Here is a 24333-nt window from a genome sequence, read left to right as displayed (position 1 = left end):
GAAACTGGAGAAGACTTGATTTTTCAAAGAAGGAAAGCAAACTCCAGGAGCTACACAGTTAACTGACTTTGTCCTAAAAACACACCCCAGTTTGCAGGACATTAATGCTTTCACTAGGCTGGGGGGACAGAGGTCAGAATTCACGGTGGCCAGAGTGGCTAGAAATTTAGATGGGAACATTGAAAAGCAGGGAGTCAAAGAGGGAGAGACTCAACTCCTACACGCAAATTTCCCTGAAATCTTTGGCTGATTCCTGAGTTGACTTGCCCCAGATGAGATAACAAAAAACACCGGGAAATCAGGAACTAGGGGATGGAAGTCCTAAAAATTTCAGCATCTCTGTAGTGCTGAAAAGACCACCTTTGGAATTTAAGTCCAGCCAAGGTACAGGGACTTGCCTTAGACTTTTAACAGAAAAAGCCAGAAAGGCATTGCCTTAGGGAGTAAAGGCCATCAGAAGACCAGGTGTTGAGCCCTAAGGCAAAGAGCAAACCAAACAGACCTGTCCCAACAGAGCTTGGAGCCTAGCTTTCACTGGGCTGAGGTGATCTGCCAGCAATTCAACTCCCTGAGGACCCCTTCCACTTACTTCCTGCCAGAATCATCCCTCCCTTCGAAGTTTCTCCCACCCTGTCAACTCTCCTCACCTTCTCCCCCACACTAGTCCTTTCCAGACCCCAGACATTTACATAGGAGGTCATCTGTCAGCTTAAATATCACTTCCTTCAGAAGTATCATCTCTGTTGAAATCTCTCATACAACCGCATCCTTCATGCCCCACTTAAAATTTGTGAGTATGTGTCTCTGCAAATGGGATGAATTGCCTCTCGTTCTTTTCCTTCAGAGCGGAGGACCCGCGAGGACAGACTACGCTCACTGGTGCAACACCAGCTCCTTGCTGGAGGACCTGGTTTAGCACCTGTTTGTTAAATGGATGAGTCGGGAAAAACGTCTGATTAGCCACACACACTATAAACCATAAAATTAATAAATAGATAAAAATCACAAATTTATTATACAGTAGCAGTTGATTAAAGGAGAAATATCTCTGAGATGATCATGTGAGATTTTAAATGTTTGTTATTATTGAATGATAATACAAATCTCAATAAATGTTAAGGCATGTTGATACTTCCATTTGATACTCACAGCTGTGTGTGTGTGTGTGTGTGTGCATGTACTATGAGCAGTTGGAATTATTCTCCACATATTCCACAAGGAAATTGAGAATAAGCATGTGACCATTGTAATATTTATTACAAAACATATAAGAAACAAATACAACTTACATCCTCCAATGACACACTCTACTGTCCTTGACATAGTACACATTACCAATGTCAAATCTATTTAAAAGGCTAATTTAGACTGATATTTAAGGGGCAGCGATCATGTTCGTTCCCATGACCTCCTGGGGTGTTGTCACTGACCTTAACTTGGGCTATTTAAAGCCGTGATGGTAAAGTCACCTCTTTCCTGTGGTTGTATGCAGCATTTGATCCTGTGTCTTCTTCCTTTTTATTGAATTAATTTTAGTTGTCTTAAACATAAGAGTCCCTTAAATCATTCTGTGTTCTTTTATGCTACTATGCAAAAATAGTACAACCTATTTCCTGTTGATTTCTCAAGTGCTTAGTCTCTTCCCCCATCTCTTTAAAACCCAGTTCAGTAATGCAGGTCTCGAGTGCCTATACATCATGCTGTTGCTTCAGTATTTCACTATATAATAGTTTAACGGTGACTTACTCTGATTTATGTTTCTTAGAAGTCAAAATGGACCTCTGTTTGTTCACTAATGCATAGGTAATAATTTTCAAATATGCACTATGATCAGTGTTTAAGGCTGACTTTATTTTTAGGCAAGAAGAGTTTGGTCCATAGCTCTCTCCAGCTGTAGCACTCTTTTTCCATTTATATTTTCGAGGTGATTTCCAAAGAATTAATAGGAAGAAGGACTCGCGTTTTTTTCTAAGAAGTCTTTCATGACCTTCAAACATAGTCAATTGTCTATTATTCAAGAATTTGTTTTCCGATTACTCATTTTCTCTTCCAACTTTTTAATTTTAAGTTTCTTAGTCAACGGACCTCATCAATAATGTGACAATTCATAGTTTAATTCACAGAATCAATTTCTCTCTGAAGCATCTTTCAGGGACAGGTGACTACCACTTGCACAATTTTCTGCAAGGATTGTCTACAGTATAGTAAAGAAAACACATTTATTTCCTGTGGTACAATTCGGTATGCAAGGAGCTTATTCATTTTCAGAGAACAGGTTTCTGTCACCTTCTTGTTCCTCTTGTCAGATGACCTTCATGCTGTCATCTGCCCCGGGATCACTGAGGAACCTGTACTCCTTGGTGCCACTCAGACAGAGCCGCACTCAGATGGGATGTTGAATGTCTTTGGAGACCCCCCAAGAGATTCTCCTCAGTTGATTCCAGCACAGTGGAACCATGGGACTCCATTTAAGAAGCCATGCTTTTGGATGTGATTTTTCTTAGTAATTCACTTGGAGGGTGAGGGAAACATCACTTTTTCAAACGGCTACCTATCATAATATGGGAAGCCTCAAACTTCTGGAGTAGGGGTGGGGTGCAGGGGTGAGGGCTAGAAGGTGTGAACTATGCAGAGGTAGAAAAACCGTTTGCTGCTCACGGAGGTCAGGACATTTGAGACGACATTCTTCCCTGAGGCTGAGGGGATTAACTCCTCTGTACATGTTAGAAATCACTTGGGACCCAGTCCTGCTGCAGAAGCAAAGCTCCTTGGGGGAAAGAGTGCTTTGTTTTCACGCATTGCTATGTCTTCCCCTGGGTTCGCAGAGAACTCTCTATAAATATGTGCTGCAGGAAGGAGCACAGAATACACTCCAGCAACACCACTTCTGACACGATTCCCTGAAAGGAATTAGAATATTTGCTTTTGGGAAATGCTGCATTCCATAGAAGATTGTATTTCTGAATCACCCAAGTAAAGCAGACCCTGACTCTTTCCTGGGGTCACAGGGAGAATCTGATACAAGAGCAGGGCCCACAATCTTTGTGAGTCTCTTCTTTCTTTGATCCCTGCTATAAATGAGACGATTTGAGATGGAGGTATTCACTGAGGAGGATTCAGGTCACCGACAATTGCCATGGTAAGTCAGCTCAGGCGTTCGCTGACAGGCGGAGAAGAAGCCACAGAGCCCAAGATGCTTCAGAAGCATTCTTGCTGTCTAACCTGGCAGTGACATTGATACTTGGGCATTACTCATGTGCTTCAGCAACTGATTATTTTTAAAGAGGCCACTTTAAAAAAGTGAGTGCACCAAATATACTTATTAAACTTTCCTGTACCTCTTTCCTTGCCCCATGTTCTAATAATAAATGATGGCATTGTCGTTAGTAGTAGCTCACAGTCATTGAATTCTAATTATGTGCCAACAACTCTTCCAAAAATTATGCAGATACACATTTATTCAACAATCCTATGAAGAGAATACTGTGTTTATTGCCATGTTACAGATGAGAAAACAGAGCAAAGATGTTAAGTGACTTGCTGTGACAGAGAAAGTCATGCCTGCCACCTGCAGATGTGGTGCATTCTGTCATGGGCACATTGCACACGTGATTGAAGTAAAGATTTCGAGATGAGGAGATTATCCTGGGTGGTCCAGGTGGGCCCACTGTCACCACAAGGGTCTTCAGGAGAGAGGCGAGAGGATCAGAGTCAGAGAAGGACATGTGACTGGGTGGACTGGAAAATTCAAGTCCGTGCCCCCACATGGTGAGCCTGGGTAGGACAGTGCCATATTAGCATTGACCATAATCCAACCATTAAAAATATACCTCAGTTCATAAGCATACTAATGAACAAACTTGCAATTAGAAGAATAAGTTTCCTTTCAATTAGTAATGTTAACTTCTGGTTTCTTAGTTTTCCTGTAGTCAGTTTTCTAAGACCTCTACCTTCTCCCATTTATACAACTAAACTGTGTGCAAAAGATTCTTTTCCCAAAAGTATTTGACAAAAGACAGGAATAATGTATTATTGACTGTTAATTTAAATATAATATTATTTTGGACACTTAAGATAGTGTTTCTAAGTAAATACTATTGAGTTAGATTAATTTTACTAATGGTATATACTCAGATCTCCTATAGGTTAGATTTAATGTAAAGATTTGTTAAAAGTCATCTGAACTTTTTCTTTTGTGAGAATGTTTTGCTCTAGCAGCGCTCTATTAAGAGTCTAAAATCTAAAATCTTTGTCGAATAGTGAAAATATATTCACTATTTACCAGTGGGCTAAGACTTGAAATATTTCTTTCCCAATAATGTTGCATCAAAGCGTACTTTTTAAGTTAGTAGTGTTAAAAGTAAAATTTAAAAAAATGTAAAAACATGACTCTCATTCAAATACAGAATAAGCACTTATCAGAGATGTATTGGGATATATGAAAGATTGGTTGAGTGTTAAGGTAGAATTTTTTGTTTCAATATGTGCAATTTTCTATCCAAAAATTTTTCTGGACCTTGACCCTGGATATGGAGTATTTTCATCATATAGGCCAACTCAGCTATTAGGTCTCAGTTTAAATATTACTTCTTTAAAGAAACTTTCCTACTCTTTCCAAATGAGAACAGATCCTGTGTTACAGGTGACCATAATATTCTTTATTTTTTCATAATTAATTATATTTTAGATTAATTATTTATGTAATTTATCTGCTTGATTATTAGCCTCTCTGTTGAATTTACCATTTCAAGAGAAAGAATAATGTTTATTTTGTTATTTCACATATAGGAGATGACCAATATTTATTCATAAATAATCAGTATTTCAGAAGTCCACAGAGTAAACTTTGTCATCTAATCAAAAATGAGCTTTCACAAAACTTCAAAGTATCTGATGATATGAAAGGAGTAACCAGGCCTATGAAGTGCTGATGAATAATCACAATCTGAGATTTATTGGTGACCACTCTTGTGTTAGTATAAGGTTGGCTGCCCAGATAAAACAAGGCATTGGCTAGAAGGAGGACTCTTGAGCCACTCAATCTTTTGAAATTTCTAAGGAGTTTTCCAAGGGGAAAAATCAGCTTTTACATACTATATAGGAGAATCTTTGCATAGATCAAATGGATTCAGCTGGCTTCAGCTGACAATGTCTGATTTAAAAAAAAAAAGAGATGTATTGGATTCATTAACGAAGGCCTCAGGAGGACGGTAAAGCTGGTCCAGAGAAAGCTCAAGAGGCCAAGTGCACACACGAATCCCAGAAAGAGTGCTGGGTCGCTGTTCCCAGGGCGGGCACACGAATGGTTAATGTCCATGATGGCAGTAAAAACCATAACCTTTGGGGCTTTATTTCCTGTCAGACAGAAGTCATTTGAATCTCTACTGGGAAAAAATATCTACAAATAAACATGTTACTTAACAGACGGTGGCACTAATCAGCAATGAATAGTAAAGTCAGGCATTTATTAATTTTAGAATTAAATAATCTTTAGACAGGGAGCTGTTAAAAATTGCTTAGTATGACATTAAAAGATGTGGAGTTCTGCCTTTGATTTATTTTCTCTCTCAAAAGATTACTTATTTTTTTCGATAGTTTCAGGTTTGTAGATCCTCAACTTTATGTGTCATAACCTAGTGTTTTATGATTATTGTTTGAAATTGTGTCTTTTACATATCAGATATATTTTATAAATAGCTTTTAATAGCAGTGACTTATATCAGAGCCATTCTATCAAAAGTCATACTGTTAGGAATCAGCTGAATACTTTTTCTTTTATGATAATCCTTGTGTATGTGTGTATGGAAATATATATATTCCAGAAGGTATCCAGCCATGTAATATTCTATACAGGACAATGACCCCACAGTTCCCTTCAAAGTAGGCAACTTGGGACCTCACACAGCCTTCCCAATCGCCATCAGCTATCCCACTCTATTTTCCTGAATTTTATCGATGTTCTGAAATCTCTTTCCTTTCAAAGGTGATTTTAATTTTGGGAAAAGCCAGAAATTATAGGGTGCCAAATTTGGGCTGTAGGAGGTCCAAGTCACCTGGGTGATTTGATATTTAGCCAAAAAACTCTGCCAGAGGCGTGATGCATGAGTGGGCACGTTGTCCTGATGAAGTTGCTCATCACCAGTTGCGTATAGCTGCAGATTTCTGCATCATCTAAATAGTTTCCAGGGAGGAACATTCAAGCTCATCACAAAATTTGATGCAGATTTGTTACTCTACTTGCTCAGACATTTTGAATGTGACGGCCACACAGTGCCCATGCTCACTCAACGGGGTCTACCACCCCCACTGACTAGTACAGTGAAGTCGTCACTGTTTGCGCATGCACATTCCAGTCCACTCTCCTTGGCTGCCGGGTTACGTTGATGTTGCGCAAACTGTTCTCGTTATGTTAACAATGGCTGCACTTCTCCCAGACAAACCTCATATATATTGCGTGTGTGTAATTCTGCACTGACAAGGTGCTCACATGCTGAATTATGTTTACTTTTTTCCCCATGAAAGGTGTTGTTCACATGCATGTGTGTCTGATGTGATTGTAACCAGTTTGTCGATTCATTCCCCTACTTCACTGCTCTCTGGCTTTCACGCCCCTTTTTCCAAGGCCAGCCCCCTTGTTCTGCTTCCTTCTTCAGAGAAATAAATTGCTGACTGTCCCTATAGTTTCCCAGCAATCCTCAGAGCCTCCTTTCGCAGCAGTGAGGAGAGAATGTCTTGGGAGTGACATTCCCTCTTAGAATGAAATGTCCTAAGAATAATTCTCATCTATGAGGATATGAATTGGTCCTAAGGACCATGGAGAGCAGAAGATTATTGATTATGATCTGCTTTAGTGCCAGATTTCTAGATCTGAGAACCGAGTTTCCCCAACTACCGTAACTAAAGTGATCCCAGTCTTCTTTCAGCCTTGATCAAACTGCCTGTTTTATCTATAATCCTTTATGAACTCATTTGTTTATTTGGTAATTATTGTCCATCTTCACTGAATCTAAGCACCGTGAGTGATGGGCTGTGTTTTGTGTCGATCACTCTTTTTATCTGAGCATCCATCACAGTGCCTCATATGTGATGAACTGAATCAATATTTGTTGAATGAATGCATCAAATCAATGAGTATTATACCTGTAAAGAAAGAAAAAAACAAAAGAAAGAAAAGAAAAAAAGAAAGAAGAAAACAGGTAAGAGACAAAACAGCAAGTGGCTTCAGTTAAGACATGAAACAATAAACTATTGCTTTAGGCCTCACTTGTCTGATGTGGTTTTTACTATTGCACTTTACCGACAGGAATACTCCAGGCACAGCAGCTTTAGGTGCCTCGAAAGATTAGTATGACCATTTCAGTGTAATCGTGACAACAGTGAGGAAGGTAAAAAAAAAAAAGAGAGAAATAATAGGCTAAACTAATACAGATGAAGCCTTTCCTGGAAAAAAATTCTCTTGGTAGCTAATTCCAAAAATAGACTTTATCTAAAATAAAATCATTATTAAGATGGTTGCCTTTAAGCAACACATTGACTCGGAGATAACTGCAGTGCTCCCAATGCGTCTGCATTTAAAGTCTGTCTTCCTGGGATTTTTCTTAATTTATTGTAATCTAATAATCATAGAACACATTATTTGTATTTGACATAGAGTTATGTTTTTACCATGCACATTTATTCAACTATATAACAAGGAATAATTGTTTGGTTAACATTTTTCTTTCTACAGAATGCAATGTTTATTCATGTGCACTTGGTGAATTCTTTATAAGCACATTAGCAAGATGTGGGGCAAAAAATCAAACCTCTGAAAGTTCAAAAGATAGCTGTATAAAGTAGTTGAAAAAATTTGGGGGATGGTGAATACAAGTGATTCACATTAAATATTATGGAGAATGTGAATGAAATGTATATTTGGGTATATAACTAATTATAGTAATTTTTTCAAATGAAATAAGACAAGTAAACTGTAATGTCATTTCTTTGACTGGGAGAAGTCAGCTAGCCATTTGAAAAATAGCTTCATCTTTTATTGGGTTTTCTTACCCTCTTCATTTATTACATAAATGAGTTCTCAAGGGTAATTGCCTTAAAAAAATCTTTGACTTGTGAAATGTAGAAAACACTGCTAGGCTTTTGGAGTGTTATCAGTTCTTTGCGTTTCTCGTTCAGGGTGCAGCTGATTTTGACAGATGAACTGTTATGCTGCTGCTATAACATGACATCTTTTTTCAGATGAGCTGAACAAAAGTGATCTTGACAATGAGTAGATAAGACACTGTCAGAAAGCTGAAAAAACATGTCAATGTCACAGTTATGACACAAATGCAACAGAACAGCCCTTATGATATTATTAAGGGAATGTCTTTTTAACGATGCCCTTGAGGGGACAGACAATAGCATTGCTCTTAAATGCTATTACTTAACCACAAAAAATAATAAAACAAAACACAGAGGTCAGTTTAATATTTATTTGAAGTGGCATTTGATGAGTCTGGTGTGTGTGTATGTATTTGTAGGTGGAACTCCTTTATTTATGGCATATAGGAAAGAATTTTGAGGTATCAGAACTGCCTTTTCAGGAGCTAGAAAAATCATTTAACTTCAGCATTTGAAGAACACCATTAAAATATTGATTGTGGAGTATGCAAAGTGGTTTTATGGATATTGATTATTATCCTTTTTCTGATTTTCTTTTTTTATGGAATGGGAAAGAATAGACTTTAATAATATAAGGGAAAATTAGAAGTACATTTTAAAATGAGTTTTGTTCAATGATTAGTAAATACTAAAACAGAATTAATACCAGGTATCAAGAGGGAATGAGACATGCGGTGGTTTTATTTTCCTTTATTCTGACTGGCTTGGAGCTGAAGTGTACATGTATGTGTGTATGTATAAGGCTTTCTCTATACATAGAGATTTAAAATGCTTAATGGAAGGCATATTTATCCTAGAACAACTTTTTCTGTTTTTGTCTCTAGGGTCCGAGGTAGTCGATCTTGATGGAAGAAGTTCTCTCCTCTACAGATTTGACCAAAAATCCCGGAGCCCAATAAAGGACATCATTTCTTTGAAATTTAAGACCTTGCAGAGCGATGGGGTTCTCCTCCACAGGGAAGGGCAAAGCGGGGGTCACCTCACACTGGAACTAAAAAGAGGGAAACTGTTTTTGCTTATTAATTCAGGTAAAACTATTTGGGGAAAAGCTTGAAGATCTGGTCACGTAGATAGCACTTCAGTAACTTTATGTGTTCGTACCTTGTAAAAATGACGGTGCTTTATTTCTAGACTCGGGGCGTATATATAAGTATAGTACACATACCAGTGTTGTACTTTAATTTAGAATGGTTTATATTTTGCAAATTGTATAAGACCCTCATTCAGTGATTTTTTTTTAACATAGTGTCATCAGCCTACATAGCTATTTCCTAACATTATGAAGAAAGAGACGGGTCATTGAAAAATATTAAGGTGGTAAAAACACTGAGGTTGTAGCAAAGTAAGATTTTTATTGAAAAGGAGCATGTGATGGGTCACATTAAAAGACATTAACAGTAGAAGACATTGCTGTAAGGTTGAGAGGATATTACATTCAAACTTCAGGTAAATCTATACTAGTGTTTTGGATAGAGTGCCTGGAAGGAGATTGTGATGACTATGAAAGACACTGCCTCACAAAAGGGAAACTTTTTTTTGTTAGACTGGGAATAGCGGCGCCTCTTTGTGTTCTCTCTTCGAAGGTGATGCCACACTGCCCTCTCCTCACGCCCGGGTCAGTCTCACCCTGGGCAGTCTGCTGGATGACCAGCACTGGCACTCCGTGCTCATCCAGCTCTCGGGCCGGCAAGTCAACTTCACGGTGGATGAGCATAGGCATCGCTTCCATGCCCAGGGAGAGTTCAGCGACCTGGAGCTTGATTATGAGGTGTGATGGCTATGTTTCCATCGATAGGGTCTTTGGGATACGTATGTGGGGTCGCCCAGCAAGAGAAAACAGGCTGTTGAGGATCCCACTTGCAGAGCGAATCAGAGTCCTAGTGAGTTGTGTCCCCTGCGTGACGTGGCTCGCATAGCAGATTTGGGCCTATTCTACTGAGGCTTCATCTTTCTCACAGTATGTTAATTTATCATTATAGAGAGCGATCATCCTTTTTACCTGAAATGCGTAAATGCAGAGGGTTACGTGTAAAATCTCCAAAAAGAGGTCCGATCACCACAAGCAAATGCAGACTGTTGGATGGTGTTTCTGTGTTATAGGGCGCACCACACAGCGTAGGTTTATTGGCAGGAGAGAGCAGCGAGTAGATTCATTAATTCGTTAACAATCAGTGCAAATGCATAAATATCACTGCGAGTTAGAGATGTATAATATAAAATGTGATTATAATGTTACATTATTAAACAGATCAAGGTTTACTATGAATAGAAAAATGTTCATATTCATCAACCAATAAATATAAAATCTCAGTGTGATTAGCAACTTGTAAGACTTATTAAATTCTAATGCAAATGAAAACTAAATGCATTTAAATTTGTATACATTTGTTTTAAACTCTATCTTAATTTTTTTAAATGTCTCCATTTGAAATTAACAATATGGCAGTGTGGGTGATGAAAGTTGATCTATGTGATGACTACAGCTATAGTTGCTAATCATAATTATTTAAGCAGATTGTCTGGAAATCACTAAACAATATTATTGATGCTATTTTTCTTTCTAAGATCAGCTTTGGAGGGATTTCAGCACCTGGGAAATCAGTGTCATTCCCACATAAGAATTTTAATGGGTGTTTAGAAAATCTCTATTATAATGGAATGGATATCATTGATTTGGCCAAGCGACAAAAACCACAGATCATCGTTATGGTAAGAGAGTCTTCATTTGAAGGAAGACTTTTCTTCTGCTCTTTAATCTCCTTAGTAAGATATTCCCTGACAAACTCTCCAAACAAGCATACTGCGTTCTTGGAATCAGATTAACATCCCTGTTAACTTGTATTTTGCCATGGTCATTCATAACAAATTAAAGAAACTAATAGGCTGTTACAACATTGCAGACAGACCTGCCAATCTGTCCCAATAGCAGTGTTGGTCAGGCTGCATCGTATTCCAATTCTGTGTAAATGCAGCACAATTTGAAGGTAACTGTGTTTATTGGTCAGGGTTCCGTTGGGAGAGCAGCACCGCTACCCTATGAACATTATGAACAAGGGATCAGTTTCAGGACTTGGAGCTTAACCATCAGAGGAGCTGGAAGGTGGAGGCCCGCGGTCGGCAAGGGGGGCTGTGAAGGATGAGCTGGACCCAGCCTCCGAGGTCGTCCTTCCCTGTGCTCGATCACACACACAAGAGTGGCAGACAAGGGTCAACATTTCACTTCTACTCAGATACCGTGCCAGCTCCTCTTATGGCTAACTTTTAACCAGACCTGGCAAAGGGGACTCTGATAGTGTGGTTTCCAACTTAACCAGCTTGGTGATCAAAAAAGTGCACACACATATTCATTTGAATATGTTTCTTTAATTGTTTAAAATTCAATGATGTAAATGTAAGCTCATGTTGAATATGCAAATCCTGAAACACCTCATAGGAATATTTATTGTTTACAAAATATTTCATTCCTAATTCACTATGTGGATTAATAGTATTTATATAACACCCAGCAAAACTTTAAAATCGTTTTTATAATCGGGACAGTGATTTACAAGGAAAATAAAATATTATAGGTAGGTAGATGTGTGTGTGTGTGATTGGCAAAGTGAGTTTCTAGGAATTGCTCATACAACTAACACCCACTTTTCATTGGTAAGAGGATTTGCTCTCTGTATTTGGAAAATTTATTACAGCTTATTTCCAGGAAAAATAAAAACATTTGTCTTCATTTCTGAAGCATATGAAGGAATATGCTTTATGCTTTCTAGATAAAGTTTTTTTTAATCTTTAAATATATTTTTTACTCTAATAGCAAAATAATTTTTGTAGACAGTATTTTAAAAAATTAATACAATTTAATATATCCTAAGGATCTATTTTAAAACCATTAAATGAAAAATAGCCCTGGCTGGTGTAGCTCAGTGGATTGAGCACGGGCCTGTGAAGCAAAGGGTGTCTGGTTCGATTCCCAGTCAGGGCACATGCCTGGGTTGCGGGCCAGGTCCCCAGTTGGGGACACATGAGAGGCAGCCACACATTGATGTTTCTCCCATTCTTTCTTCTTCCCTTCCCCTCCCCTCTCTCTAAAAAATAAATAAATAAATAATTTAAAATCCCTTCTTTAAAAAAAAGAAAAAGAAAAATAATACATGTAAAACTGGTGACAAAGGCATAACGATAGGAAAAAAACAAAAATAGTTAAAAAGGGAATATCAGTAGTAAGTACATCATACATCATAGTGCCCAATATAAAATCTATGGAAAGAAGGAAAAATTAAAAAAGGCAGAGGATCTGTAGACCATTCAGAGGACGGCAGGTCCAAACGATCAACAGGTTCATGAAAAATGCTCAGATTTCACTATTAGGTAAATGAAAGATAAACAAGAATGATCTTTTACTTTGACATTTTTGTCACTGAATTTGTATGAATTTAGAAGGTCTATAATACCTAATTCTGCCAAGAATGCAGGGAAAAGGTTATCCTCACTTATTACTGGTGGAAGTGTGGAGTATTTTAACTTTTTTCTTTTTTTTTCTGTTTTTACTTTTTGAAAAAGAAGCTGGAAATACTTGCTAAAACATTTCAAACGTGTAGATACCTATAGTTCTGTATTTAGAACCTTCTTCACAGTCACTCGTGATAGCATTGTTGGGAGAAGAGAAACCTGGCGACAGAGTTCACATTAACAGGAAAACAGTCGAGTAAAACTCGGAACATTTGTATAATAAAATTCTATGCAATCAGTAAAAAGAAGGAATTAGCCTTATGGCAGATAACTCAAAATGATTTCCACAAGCTATACTTTAGTGGCAAAATCGTGAAACAGTAAATGGCTCCTATTTTTGTAAATCAAATAATGTCCAATGTTAGGTGTATATATTCATCAACGTGCATTTAAGTGTGTGTATGTACACGTAATCGAACATGTAACTGAAGCTATTTACATATGATTCGATGGGAACCGAGAAAACATGATAAAATAGGGAGGGGGAAACGGTAGCTCATTAATACTGGTTATCTTATGGGGTAGACTAGAAGCCACAGGCAGTAAAGAGGTAAAGAGAGAGAAAAGGGGAAGCCAAGTAAAAGACGAAAACAAGGAGTTGGCCTACATACATTTTTGTTGAGTTCAGTGACATGGAGCTAGATGGCTTTGGGGAGGCTGAGAGGTGGGGAGAGAAAGATGTGTCTGATCATAATCACTGCACCTGAAGAACCTTTAAGACGTGGGAAGAATTTGACTTTTTATGTTGATAGCAATTCATTGTTTTAAATTGAGGCTCATTTGAGATCGATAAAGAGCCTTTGTGGATATTTCAGTTTCTGTTACTGATGTGATGTGACTCATTCTGAAAGCTTTTTCTTTGCCTTTATTCTCAGGGAAATGCGTCATTTTCTTGTTCACAACCACAGTCTGTGCCTGTGACGTTCCTCAGCCCCAGGAGCTACTTAGCAGTGCCGGGCCCTTCCGGAGAGGAAGAGGTTGCTGCTGCCTTCCAGTTTCGAACCTGGAATAATGCAGGGCTTCTGCTCTTTGGGGAACTCCCACTGCTTTCAGGGGGTCTCCTTCTCTTCCTTCATGATGGAAAACTAAAGCTGAATGTCTACCAGCCAGGAACGTTATCCAGTGACATCACAGCAGGTAATCAGTGCATTCCCATGGGCAGGGCGTGTGCTTCCGAAGGATTCTTTCTCCGTCCCTTGTCCGTGAAATTTTATGCATAACCAAAAATTAATATTTGTTTAGTAAATGAATACTTGAGCTAATAAGATTATCAGTACTCTTCCTTAGAGGAACTTGATTCTAATTTCCGTTGAAATATGGCTCCACACCAGCAGTTCTTATTAATCCAAATGGTACTTATGGGGGAGTAGAAACTTCCTTCTATGACCCTCTTGCCCACTCCAGATAAATCAACATATGCTTAGGAAATGTGTTCGGGTAAAGAAGTGAAAGACTGTGAAATGGACCCCGAAGTTTACTGGATGTCTTCAGTGGAAAACTCGGCTTTGTCTAACACAGCTGTTAGTCTTCCCTGGTTGGCGAGAGAAAGGGGGGTCTTTCTTGGATCTATATGTATATCTCTACATTAGTGGTGAAAAAGCTAAATACTAAGTCAAAGTAACTTTACTTGCTGATATATTCTGTACAGAGAGGATGGAAAGAGTCATGCAAAGGTCCTCACTTGGACACCAAAAGGAATTCTCTCTACTTCTAGGCAATACGGTATCATTTTAATGATTTGAAGTAATATAATTAAGGAAACTATATGAGCGTCTGGAAAATTAATGTCTAATTTAGGTCAGTGCTTTGGGTAAAGGATATTTTTGTCTCTTCATTAAAATTATATAGATTATGACAAGGCATCTCCATCACATTTTCATATATATGGAATAACATTTCAGCCAAGCAACTGGAGGTCACATTGGGGTATATTGCTACATCATGTTAATAAATGATCTTTAAAGAAAATTTAAAGATGCCATTGTACTACTTCTTTGTATTAACTGTGTCCAAAATTAATAGCTTATGACTGGGAGAGGACAAAACATTTGAATATAACCAGAAACTAAATATAAGGAAGATAAGTATACAAATTGATACACAAATGTGTAATCTTTATATATCTTTTTTGTTGGTAATCTGTTACTGCAATTTAAATGTGGGAGCTAAAAGTTCAGTATTAATTATAATTCTTGAGAGGTACTACACTGTGACTTTTTAATGTAATACTCAAAATGTGGTAGGTTTGCAGGCTTGACAAAGGAAATAAATCAGTGTTTTATTAATAATTAGTTAGCTCCCTAAATTGAGGGCCTAAGAATGTAAGCCTGCTGTTAATATGTAGTTTATTGTGATTTATTTGACATCTTCAGAAGTGGTTCTATTCATAGCCTAATTTTCAACATTTTGAAGAAACTGCTTTTGAGCAATGTTAGTGTAGTGAGCCCCATGAAGCTAGTTCATTCCTAAACACTTTGCAGGCATGTATATTTAATAAATCAGTAGGTGTAAGTCTATAGAGAATACCATGAATGATTTGAAAATCCCCAAATTAACGTTTAGACCCGTGTACAATATAATCTATTATTATATCATACGACTTGGTAAGATCGTTTCCTAGCTAACAGTGAGCCTAGACAAAATATGATTGTCAATATAAAAAATCGTTACACTTCAGATAACACAAGTAGGCTTTGGCCTACCATCTCTCCTACCCAGTTTTCCAGTTTCTTTTAAAGTATTAATTTTTATAAATTATAAAAATATAAAGATTTGCTAGTTTAAGTGTGTTTGAAAGCGGACTATTTAAATGGTAGTTGGATGAGTGGTCAGTTTGTTCTGTCATTGGGAAAGACTTCCCACCTATGTTTCACATGTACAGTTTTCAGTAATTAAATTAGTTGTCAGGATATATTATAATGAGTCTTTAAAAAGAACCAATTACTTACCAGTAGATTAGAATCACATTACACTAATCTTTCCATTATAAAAGGATGGCTTGATTTTTCTCAGCTACTGGAGACATAAATTACTAATTTTTTATGTCTTAAAAACCCAAAAGTTTTATCTTTGACATTAGAATAAAAATGAAATTGTGTTTAGGAAGAACTGAATTCTGTGTGTTTGAATCTTCAGGCTACATTTTTAATTGATGCACAGTTTTTCAAATTGTCATTTGGAATTCTTTGAAAATATCATATCAACCTATACCACTTTTGAAATATAAAAGCTATTAGTCCAAACCATAAAGCATATTAGCAGTACTATAAAATCCCTCATGACACAAAATATTTTCAATCTTTGTCACTCTTATAGATATCATCGATTTCTGAATATTGACCTTGTATCTTGTTCCTTTGCTGAATTCATTCATTAGGTCAAGTAGTTTTTTGGTGGAGCCTATAGTGTGTTCTGTGTATAATATCATCTCATCTGCAAATAATGACAGTTTTACTTCCTCCTTTCCAATTTGGATGCCTATTATTTTTTTGTGTGTGATCGCTGTGGCTAGGACTTCCAGTACTCTGTTGAACAACCTTGGTGAAAGTGGGCACCCTTGTCTTGTTCCTGGTCTTAGGGGAAAGCTTCTAGTTTTTGCCCGTTGAGTATGATGTTGGCAGTAGTTTTTTCCTACATGGCCTTCATGATGTTGAAGTATGAACCCTCTATTATCACTTTGCTGGGTGTTTTTTTAAAAAATCATAAATGGGTGCTGGATTTTATCAAATGCTTTTTCTGTGTCTATTCATATGGTCATATGACTTTTGTCTTTCATTTTGTTTATGTGATATATCACATTTATTGATTTGTGAATATTGTACCAATCCTGTATCCCTGGAATAAATCCCACTTGATTACGGTGTATGGTTTTTTTAATGTATTACTGGATGTGGTTTGCTGATATTGTGTTGAGGATTTTAGCATCTGTGTTCATCAGAGATAATAGTCTGCAACTTTCTTCCTTCTTGTGTCTTTATTTAGTTTTGGAATTAGCATAATAGTGGCCTTGTAAAAAGAGCTTGGAAGTCTTCCTTCTTCTTGAATTTTTTGGACTAGTTTGAGAAGGATAGGTGTTCGTTTTTCTTTGAATGATTGGTAAAATTCACCTGTGAAGCCATCTGGTCCCGGACTTTTGTCTGCTGGGAGTTTTTGATTATTGCTTCAATTTCACTGGTTGTTATCGGTCTATTCAGGTTTTTTGCTTCTTCCTGATTCAGTTTTGGAAGATTGTATGTTTATAGAAGTTTATCCACTTTGCCTAGGTTGTCTAATTTCTTGGCATATGCCATAGCTGTTCATGGTAATTTCTTACAGTCCTTTGCATTTCTGTGGTATCAGTTGTTACTTCTCCTCTTTTGTTTCTGATTTTTATTTATTTGGGTCCTCTCTCTTTTTTTCTTGATGAGTCTGGTTAAATGTTCATCAATTTTATTTACCATTTCAAAGAACCAGCTCCTGGATTCATTTATCTTTTGAATTGTTTTTTTTTTTTTCTCTATGTCATTTATTTCTCCTCTGATCTTGATTATTTTCTGCCTTATATTCACTCTGGGCTTTGTTTATTAGTTTTCTGGTTCTTTTATGTGTAGGGTTAGGTTGTTCATTTGAGATTTTTCTGTCTTCTTTAGGTAGGCCTGTAACACTCTGAACTTCCCTCTCAGGACTGCCTTCACTGGGTCCCGTAGGTTTTGGGTTGTTGTGTGTTTTCATTTGTTTCCAGGTACTTTTTGATTTTTTCTCTTGATCTTATTGTTAACCCATTCATTTTTGATAACATGTTATTTAGCCTCCATGTATTTTAATGTTTTTGAGTTTTTTCTTTAGTGATTGCTAATTTTAAGCCACTGTGGTCCAAGAAAATGCTTGACATGATTTCAATTTTATTGAATTTGTTGAGAGTTATGTTGTATTCTACCATATGGTCTCTCTTTGTGAATGGTCCATGTTTACTTGAGAAGAATATAGATTCTGTTGCTTTGGGATCAAACATTCTGTAAATGTCAGTTAAATCCATTTGATCTAGTGTGTCATTTAAAATAGGTGTTGCTTACTGATTTTTTTTGTCTGAAAGATCTATCCATGGGCAACAGTGGGCTATTAAAATCCCCTACAATGACTATATTGCTGTTGATCTCTTGTTTTGAATATAGGGATTTCTGGCACTGTTCCAGAGCACTGAAAGATATTTGGAAACGGGCAGAACACTTTAGTCGTTCCTTGAGTGATGGCCTCTGTATAATTGCCTTTTGCACCTTTGCAAAGAACCCACCTTACACAGCAGGCTTCTTTTCTTTATACACCATACTCCCTGGATGCCTATTGTAGTCTCATCAGAGAATGATCGTTGCTAAGCCATCCCGGTATTTTCATACCATTTTAGGAGTACGACCGGAAGATTATGTACGAAGAACAGGTATAAAGCTTTTTCTTTCTGCTGTATTTTGTGTATTCACATACATGGTTTAGGCCTGAAAAGATGAGGAAGAGAGAGAGGTGGTGGGGAGAGGACAAGGGAGATGATAGGAAGGAGGGAAGAAAGAAGAGAAGGAGGACAAGGAGGAGGAAGGGAAGGAGGAGAGGAATTAGAGAGGAGAGGAGAGGAAGGAAGAGGGAGAGGAAGCGGGGGAGGTTTCTGATAAAAAGTCCCACTCTCTGACTACCTGTAATATACACTTCCATTCAGTACCCCATTCTTTTGTTATTCCATTTGGAACTGCCAGTGCTTTCCACCCAAAGACCACAGTAATCACACCAGTAGTCAGACAAGTTGGGTTTATTGCTCATGGCAACAAGAACACACACCCTGGAAAACTGTTGGATTTTGGGTTGTATTAGCTGGTTTGGGTGAGGTTTCAAGGAAGTGGAGAATTGCTGTAGGTGAAAAGCTGCCAGGAAGTGAGGGTGATTATATGAAGTAGGTATCTTTGTGAATTTTATCTACAAGGATAGAGGAATGAAATAAGTCTAAAAAAATTAAATCAGTTACCATTCATATTATCCAGTTAAGGAAGTTTGGTATTTCTGTGGTTTTCACAGTAACCTTGCCTTTGTCTGTACTTAGATGAGGTGACAAAGCAGATTTGCGGGGGTGGGGGGGCCCCATTTTATAGTCACACAGTGACTTTGTCTGGTATTGATGTTCTGAGATTATGTTCAGTGGGAGGAACCAAGGCCTAGCTCTGGGTGCCGGCCAACTGCTCACACCGCCAAGGCCTCTCTGAGAGTGGCAGGCCAGTTCCTAGTTCTTAGCCAGTGCTTTTCTCTTTCTCAGTTAATTGTTCAATGTGAACAAAAAGGTAAAGAGAGCATTTGACCTGCAGGCAGAGGAATGTGGGTTTTGGAATCCGCTTTACCAGCTGAATGCTACCTTGGGCGATTTGTTTATCTTCCTGGAACCTTATTGTCTCCCTGGTTAAATGAGGAAATAATAGCAGTGTTGAAGAGTAAATGACACAATGCATATAAAGCTCACAGTGCCTGCTATGAATCATAGTTCAGTAAAAATAAAACTCATTATTAGTAGTGCATTATTATACCAACAACATGCCCCCTCCCACAAACTCAGAAATGATCAGTGGTAGGAGCGGTGCACTGGAATTAGCATTTAGTTACCTAACATCATGAACAAGAAAAGAACACAGATTCTGTAATTCCTCCTCCTTTCCTGCTTTTGCAAGCTCTTGAAAGGGGCTTACTTCTCATCCCACCTAAAAATGGGAAGGAGTATAGTAATATATTTTAAAAAATAGAATCTGATTTAAAATGGATCCCTTCATTATGGAGAGTTAGGTGAAATGAATGACATGAGTCCTTCATTATTTAATTTGAGTAATAAACCCACTGATGGGTAATAAACCTCCTCATCACAAGTGAATGATGTCTATTACCAGTGAGGCTTGAGAACAGCTTTCTGAAGGTTTCCCGGAAAACACAGCCCGACTTCACAACCTGCTAGCTGGGTAGACAGGCACATGTAATTGTGTCAGACAACTGAGTGGGTTGTTTTTGCAGGCTTTTGTTCTTCATTTAAATAGGGTTCCATGTGGACAAAAGAAGTTCTGCCTGTGACTTAGGCCTGCAGGGTGCCTACCTAACCCAGCAGTCACCTGGGAGCACTGCTACCTGGAGAGTGGTTCCCAGGGTGAACTGGTTCAGCACAGCACTTATTACCCAGATGGGGCTAAAAATAGAGAGGCAGCTCTTAGGAACTGCTATAGCAATATCCAAACATGTGATCAGTGGGCCTGTATTTTATAATGTCTTCTTTATTTAATTTTTTAGTTAATTCACTTTGAGTGAATTTTGTAAAAGCATCTGTCTGCAGTAGATCAGAAAAGACAATGTCCATCACCACAGGTAGTTTGAGACGCCCTGTCCTGGACCAATGGAATGCCTAAAGTGAAGTAACAGGAGTGAAGTCCTATGTGCAGGCACACCGGCGCCTTGAAGGAAGGTGGTAGCAGACAGGCGGTGGGACAGGGAGAAGGAAGCCTGCCTGCCATGCAAACCTCAGTACAGGGAGTTTCACTCTAAATGTGTTCTCACAGAGGAAGCACCGATGACTAATCTAGGGCATTTGATTTATTTTAGTCCAATCTCATACCATCAGGGACTCTATAACTCTATTCAGCCATCTATTTTAGAGTCTACTCTTAGAAGATATGTCTAAAAGTATCTAACTTGCATTCTTCATTTTTCGGCTTTCAGGTCTTTCTCATTATCTTCTACAAACCCAAACCAAGCCAGGTCTTTGAAACTCTTTTTGCTTCATGGATGTAAAGTAAAAATGAGCTTCAATGCCCAGGATGGGATTTGTGTTATATATCCTAAGTGAGTCCAGGGCAAAGAGCTTCGTCACCTAAGGGAGCTTCTGTGCATTTTCTCTCTGAAAGCTTGTATAGCTGGGGAAATAAATTGCACATAATATCAGAAGAGTGACCCCGACCTTTGGGTTTAGTAGAGTACTTACATTTTTGTTTATTAATTTGATCTGCAGAATCATACAGTGTTGACTATTTAGTGGATGTGAAGCTTGCTGGTAAACCCACAAATAGAGGTGCTGTCAACCCCACCTGCCTCTGAGCGTTCAGCCACAGAGCCCTGGGAGATGTACTTCTGTGTAAGCGGGAAAGCCTGCGCCCGCTCCCAGAGTCAGGGCACTGGGCTGCTCTAGGAGGCACCAGGGGCAATAGGAAAACCTTGATTTTTAGGTAAAGCAATTTTTGATTGTGTACATAAACTTGGAAAAGACAGAACGATATTTAAAAATGAATAACAACAACCACAGTTTAACTTCACGCAAAAATTACTGACTATTTTAGGAATATTTTCTTTCAATGCCTTCCCTTATTCATATAAAAATTAGGACTATAATTAGCATGGTATATAGAGAGTCAGTTCTTATTATTCGCAATAGTTATGTTCTATAAGGTTGATGTGAACACCAGATTGGCAAATGCTGAACCATTACTCCAAGGCCTCTGGTCACATTTTCATCAACTCATCATACATAGTCTTTTTTTTATGGGTGATTCTATTTAAAGGAACCTTATTTTTTATTTATATATAAAAATATGCATATATTTGATTCATTAACACAGAGGTCATGGCCAGCAGCAATACATTGCCTGAATGAAGCTGATCTAACATGCATACGATGTGAAGGTACAGCATGGCCTGCATAGACAGAATCCATCACTTTGCTCGAGGGCCTTCTAAACATTTAAATTACCAGCAAAAACACAAACATATGAGCAAACATGTTTACATCAGAGAGCTGAAACTTGAAGCATCGCCTTGTTTGACTTCAGCTGTGAACATGTGCACCAGTCTCTGCTCTGCTCCTCTGAATGACTCCCGTGGTGCCCCGAGTGTTGATTTTGGGGTTTCAAATACATGATAGCAAGCAGGTGAATTTGCCAAGATGGAACCTGCAAATTATGAGGATTAACTGGGGAAATATGTTTTTGCATACTGCTTTATTTTTTAACTTTTCCTTGTGCTAGTAAGCTTTTAGTATTTATTATAGTTTCTTCAAATATTTTGTAGTGGTGGACATGATATACTTTGCTCACTATTCTATAATATTATAAAAATGATTACATTCAAGTGTTCCAAAGCAGAAAAATAATTTTATCTGTGCTCTTTCCAGACCCCTCCCTTTAAAAGCTAAATTACGTGATGGCAGCTGAAAATTGGTCCATACCAAGTAACTGAAAGATTTTAACCACTTAGGACGGTCTGCACTGGGAAATTTTGTTCTTCTACTTAGGCCCTCAGAAAGGAGGACAGTAATGCACGTTTTCCCCATCGAGAGTGCTGCTTTGCCACTTGCCTCCTTTTCCTCTCTTCCTTGTTCTTTCTCCTAAATAACAGATGTGAGTGGCGTACTTGATCGAGTGCTATACGTGTTACTGTTTCTCACCAACTGTTCATTCTGTTCACTGTTGAGATGTAACTCTTGCAGCTGATTTTATCTCCCCTAGGTGTTGGATTGAATGATGGACAGTGGCATTCCGTGTCCTTATCTGCCAAAAGGAATCACCTGAGCATGGTGGTGGACGGCCAGGTGGCCTCTGCGGCTGCCCTCCTGGGGCCCGAGCAGGTTTATTCAGGGGGCACCTATTATTTTGGAGGTAAGAGAAGATGTGGCCATATGGACAATAGAACGGCATTTGCAGTTACTACCTCTGTGTCTTGGGGTTGCCACCATGTTGTGCCTGCATCCACACCATGGAATAATGTCTTACTATCTTTGAACACGGAAATGTTGGATGGAGCAGGATGACAAAGTATGACCTAAAATGTGTTTATGTGAGGTGAACTTACGTTTACAGTTTCTACAATGAGATTGATTGAAATCGGGCCAACCTCTTTAGTTTTTACTTTCAAACTTTGTTTTATTTTCCTAGTATAAAGTGGTCCTTATATGTCTTTTTTTCTGACTTAGCGGGCTGGTTTTACTACACTATTTTCCTGATTGTGCCTCTTAGCATCTCTAGAGCGTCCTTATTGCTTTCCTACTGCCCATTATGGAAGGGCAACATTATGCCGATGGACAAAATGATCCGACTTAATCAGCCACAGAAACCGCTTCCCGTTGCCGAGCAGTAATGCAGCAGTGAGTGCATTTGGTGAAACTGGGCAGCAGCCTTCAGAGCTGGGCCGTTTCTCCTGAAGAGCAACAGCAAGCTGGGCCTTTACTTGTCCAGTGGATGTTTGATTGAGCTAAAAACTTGAAAAGGAAACTTTGAAAGTGGAAATGAATCTTTAGCACTGAAAATTGAAATAAAATGTTATTTGGCTTTAGAAAGGTAAAGTTGTAAAACTGTTAGTAGTGAGATTTATTTCTAATCACAACTTGAGGTGTTTCTTATTGTTATTTCAGTTTAATTTTTAAAAATTTATTTATTTTTAGAGAGAAGGGGAGGGAGGGAGAAAAAGAAAGACAAAGATCAATTGGTTCACCTTTCATATGTGCCCCAACAGGGGACTGAATCCACAACCCAGGCATGTGCTCTGACCAGGAATCGAACCAGCGACCTTTCACTTTATGGGAGGACACCCGACCAAATGAGCCAAACCAGTTAGGGCATATTGTTATTTTAAATTTTAATTGTTACTTCTGTTTAGAGTCACTCTTAAATTTGGTGGAAAGCCCAGTTTTTACATTCATCAATTACCCCCCATCCCCTCCTCCACCTCCCTTTACCGCCACTGTGCTCCTGGGCAACCACCACACTGTTGTTCGTGTCCATGAGTTTTCCTTTTTTTTTTTTCCTTTTTTTGCCCCATCCCTCCACTCTCCTCATCAATGGCGATGGACGGAGACTTGAGATGGGGAACACACAATACAGTGTACCGATGATGTGTTGTAGAATTGTGTGCCGGAAACCCGTATAACTTTGTTAACTGGTATCTCTCTAATATAGTCAATAAAAAGGAGAAAAATAAAATACAGATTCCTTTCCAAGAGTTGACATTAAGTCCACAGATCATGAATCATTCACCTGATAGGAAGAACAACCAAGCAAACAAAACCCCTACGTAATCTATGACTGTGATCATGCCAGTAATCTTTAAGGATATGTTCTTCCTTTAGTAAGGTTTCTACATTGCTTTTTAAACTTTGTTTTAGAGGGATTTTAGAGAGTGAGGAAGTAAGAGGGAGAAAGGGAGAGAGAAACACTGCTTTGCTGTCCCACTTATTTATGCATTCATTGGTTGATTCTTGCATGTACCCTGACGAGGGATCAAACCTGCAACCTCGGCGTATCGGGATGACACGGGAACTCACTGAACTACCTGGCCAGGGCAGATTTGTACACTTCTGAACAAAGTTGTTTATAAAACTTGATGGAATATATGATTGATTGTATGGTAATCCATAGGAACACATCCCTTTAAGGGATGTAATAAGATACATAGACCAACTTAACCAAGAGCTTTTACTTCAAAGGAAAAGATTTAGGAGCATTAACAGAGATAAGGAAAGAAACAAGCATCTTGTCAACTGATGCAAAGAAATGATTAAAATAATGAGCTGGATAAAATTGTAAATCATGAAAATAGAACCATCATTCTTAATGTATTTTACGTCCATGTGCAGATTTAACAATGACTACCTATATTTTGTAGAAATTTTTTTTTTTTTTTTTTTTTTTTAAAATT

The 24333-nt window shown here is 38.1% G+C and overlaps 1 protein-coding gene across 5 annotated transcripts in view; it reads left to right on the top strand.

Moving 5' to 3' along the window:
* Positions 1-24333, top strand: part of CNTNAP4 (contactin associated protein family member 4) — a 254062-nt gene that overhangs the window by 147235 nt on the left and 82494 nt on the right. For 3 of the 5 annotated variants that reach the window (XM_053666681.1, XM_053666682.1, XM_053666685.1), the window contains exons 5-9: positions 8985-9188; positions 9744-9928; positions 10726-10869; positions 13539-13800; positions 22149-22298. In XM_053666681.1, coding sequence (XP_053522656.1) covers positions 8985-9188; positions 9744-9928; positions 10726-10869; positions 13539-13800; positions 22149-22298 — 945 coding nt within the window. The remainder of the gene's footprint in view (positions 1-8984; positions 9189-9743; positions 9929-10725; positions 10870-13538; positions 13801-22148; positions 22299-24333) is intronic. The other 2 variants (XM_053666683.1, XM_053666684.1) reach the window with 2 other exon arrangements.

This window comes from Artibeus jamaicensis, unplaced genomic scaffold (genome assembly GCF_021234435.1).
Source record: "Artibeus jamaicensis isolate MK-2021 breed Jamaican fruit bat unplaced genomic scaffold, CSHL_Jam_final contig_464, whole genome shotgun sequence".
In the NCBI taxonomy this organism is placed as follows: domain Eukaryota; kingdom Metazoa; phylum Chordata; class Mammalia; order Chiroptera; family Phyllostomidae; genus Artibeus; species Artibeus jamaicensis.
Note: the sequence above shows the minus strand (reverse complement) of the source record. Positions and strands in the feature narration are given on the sequence as shown.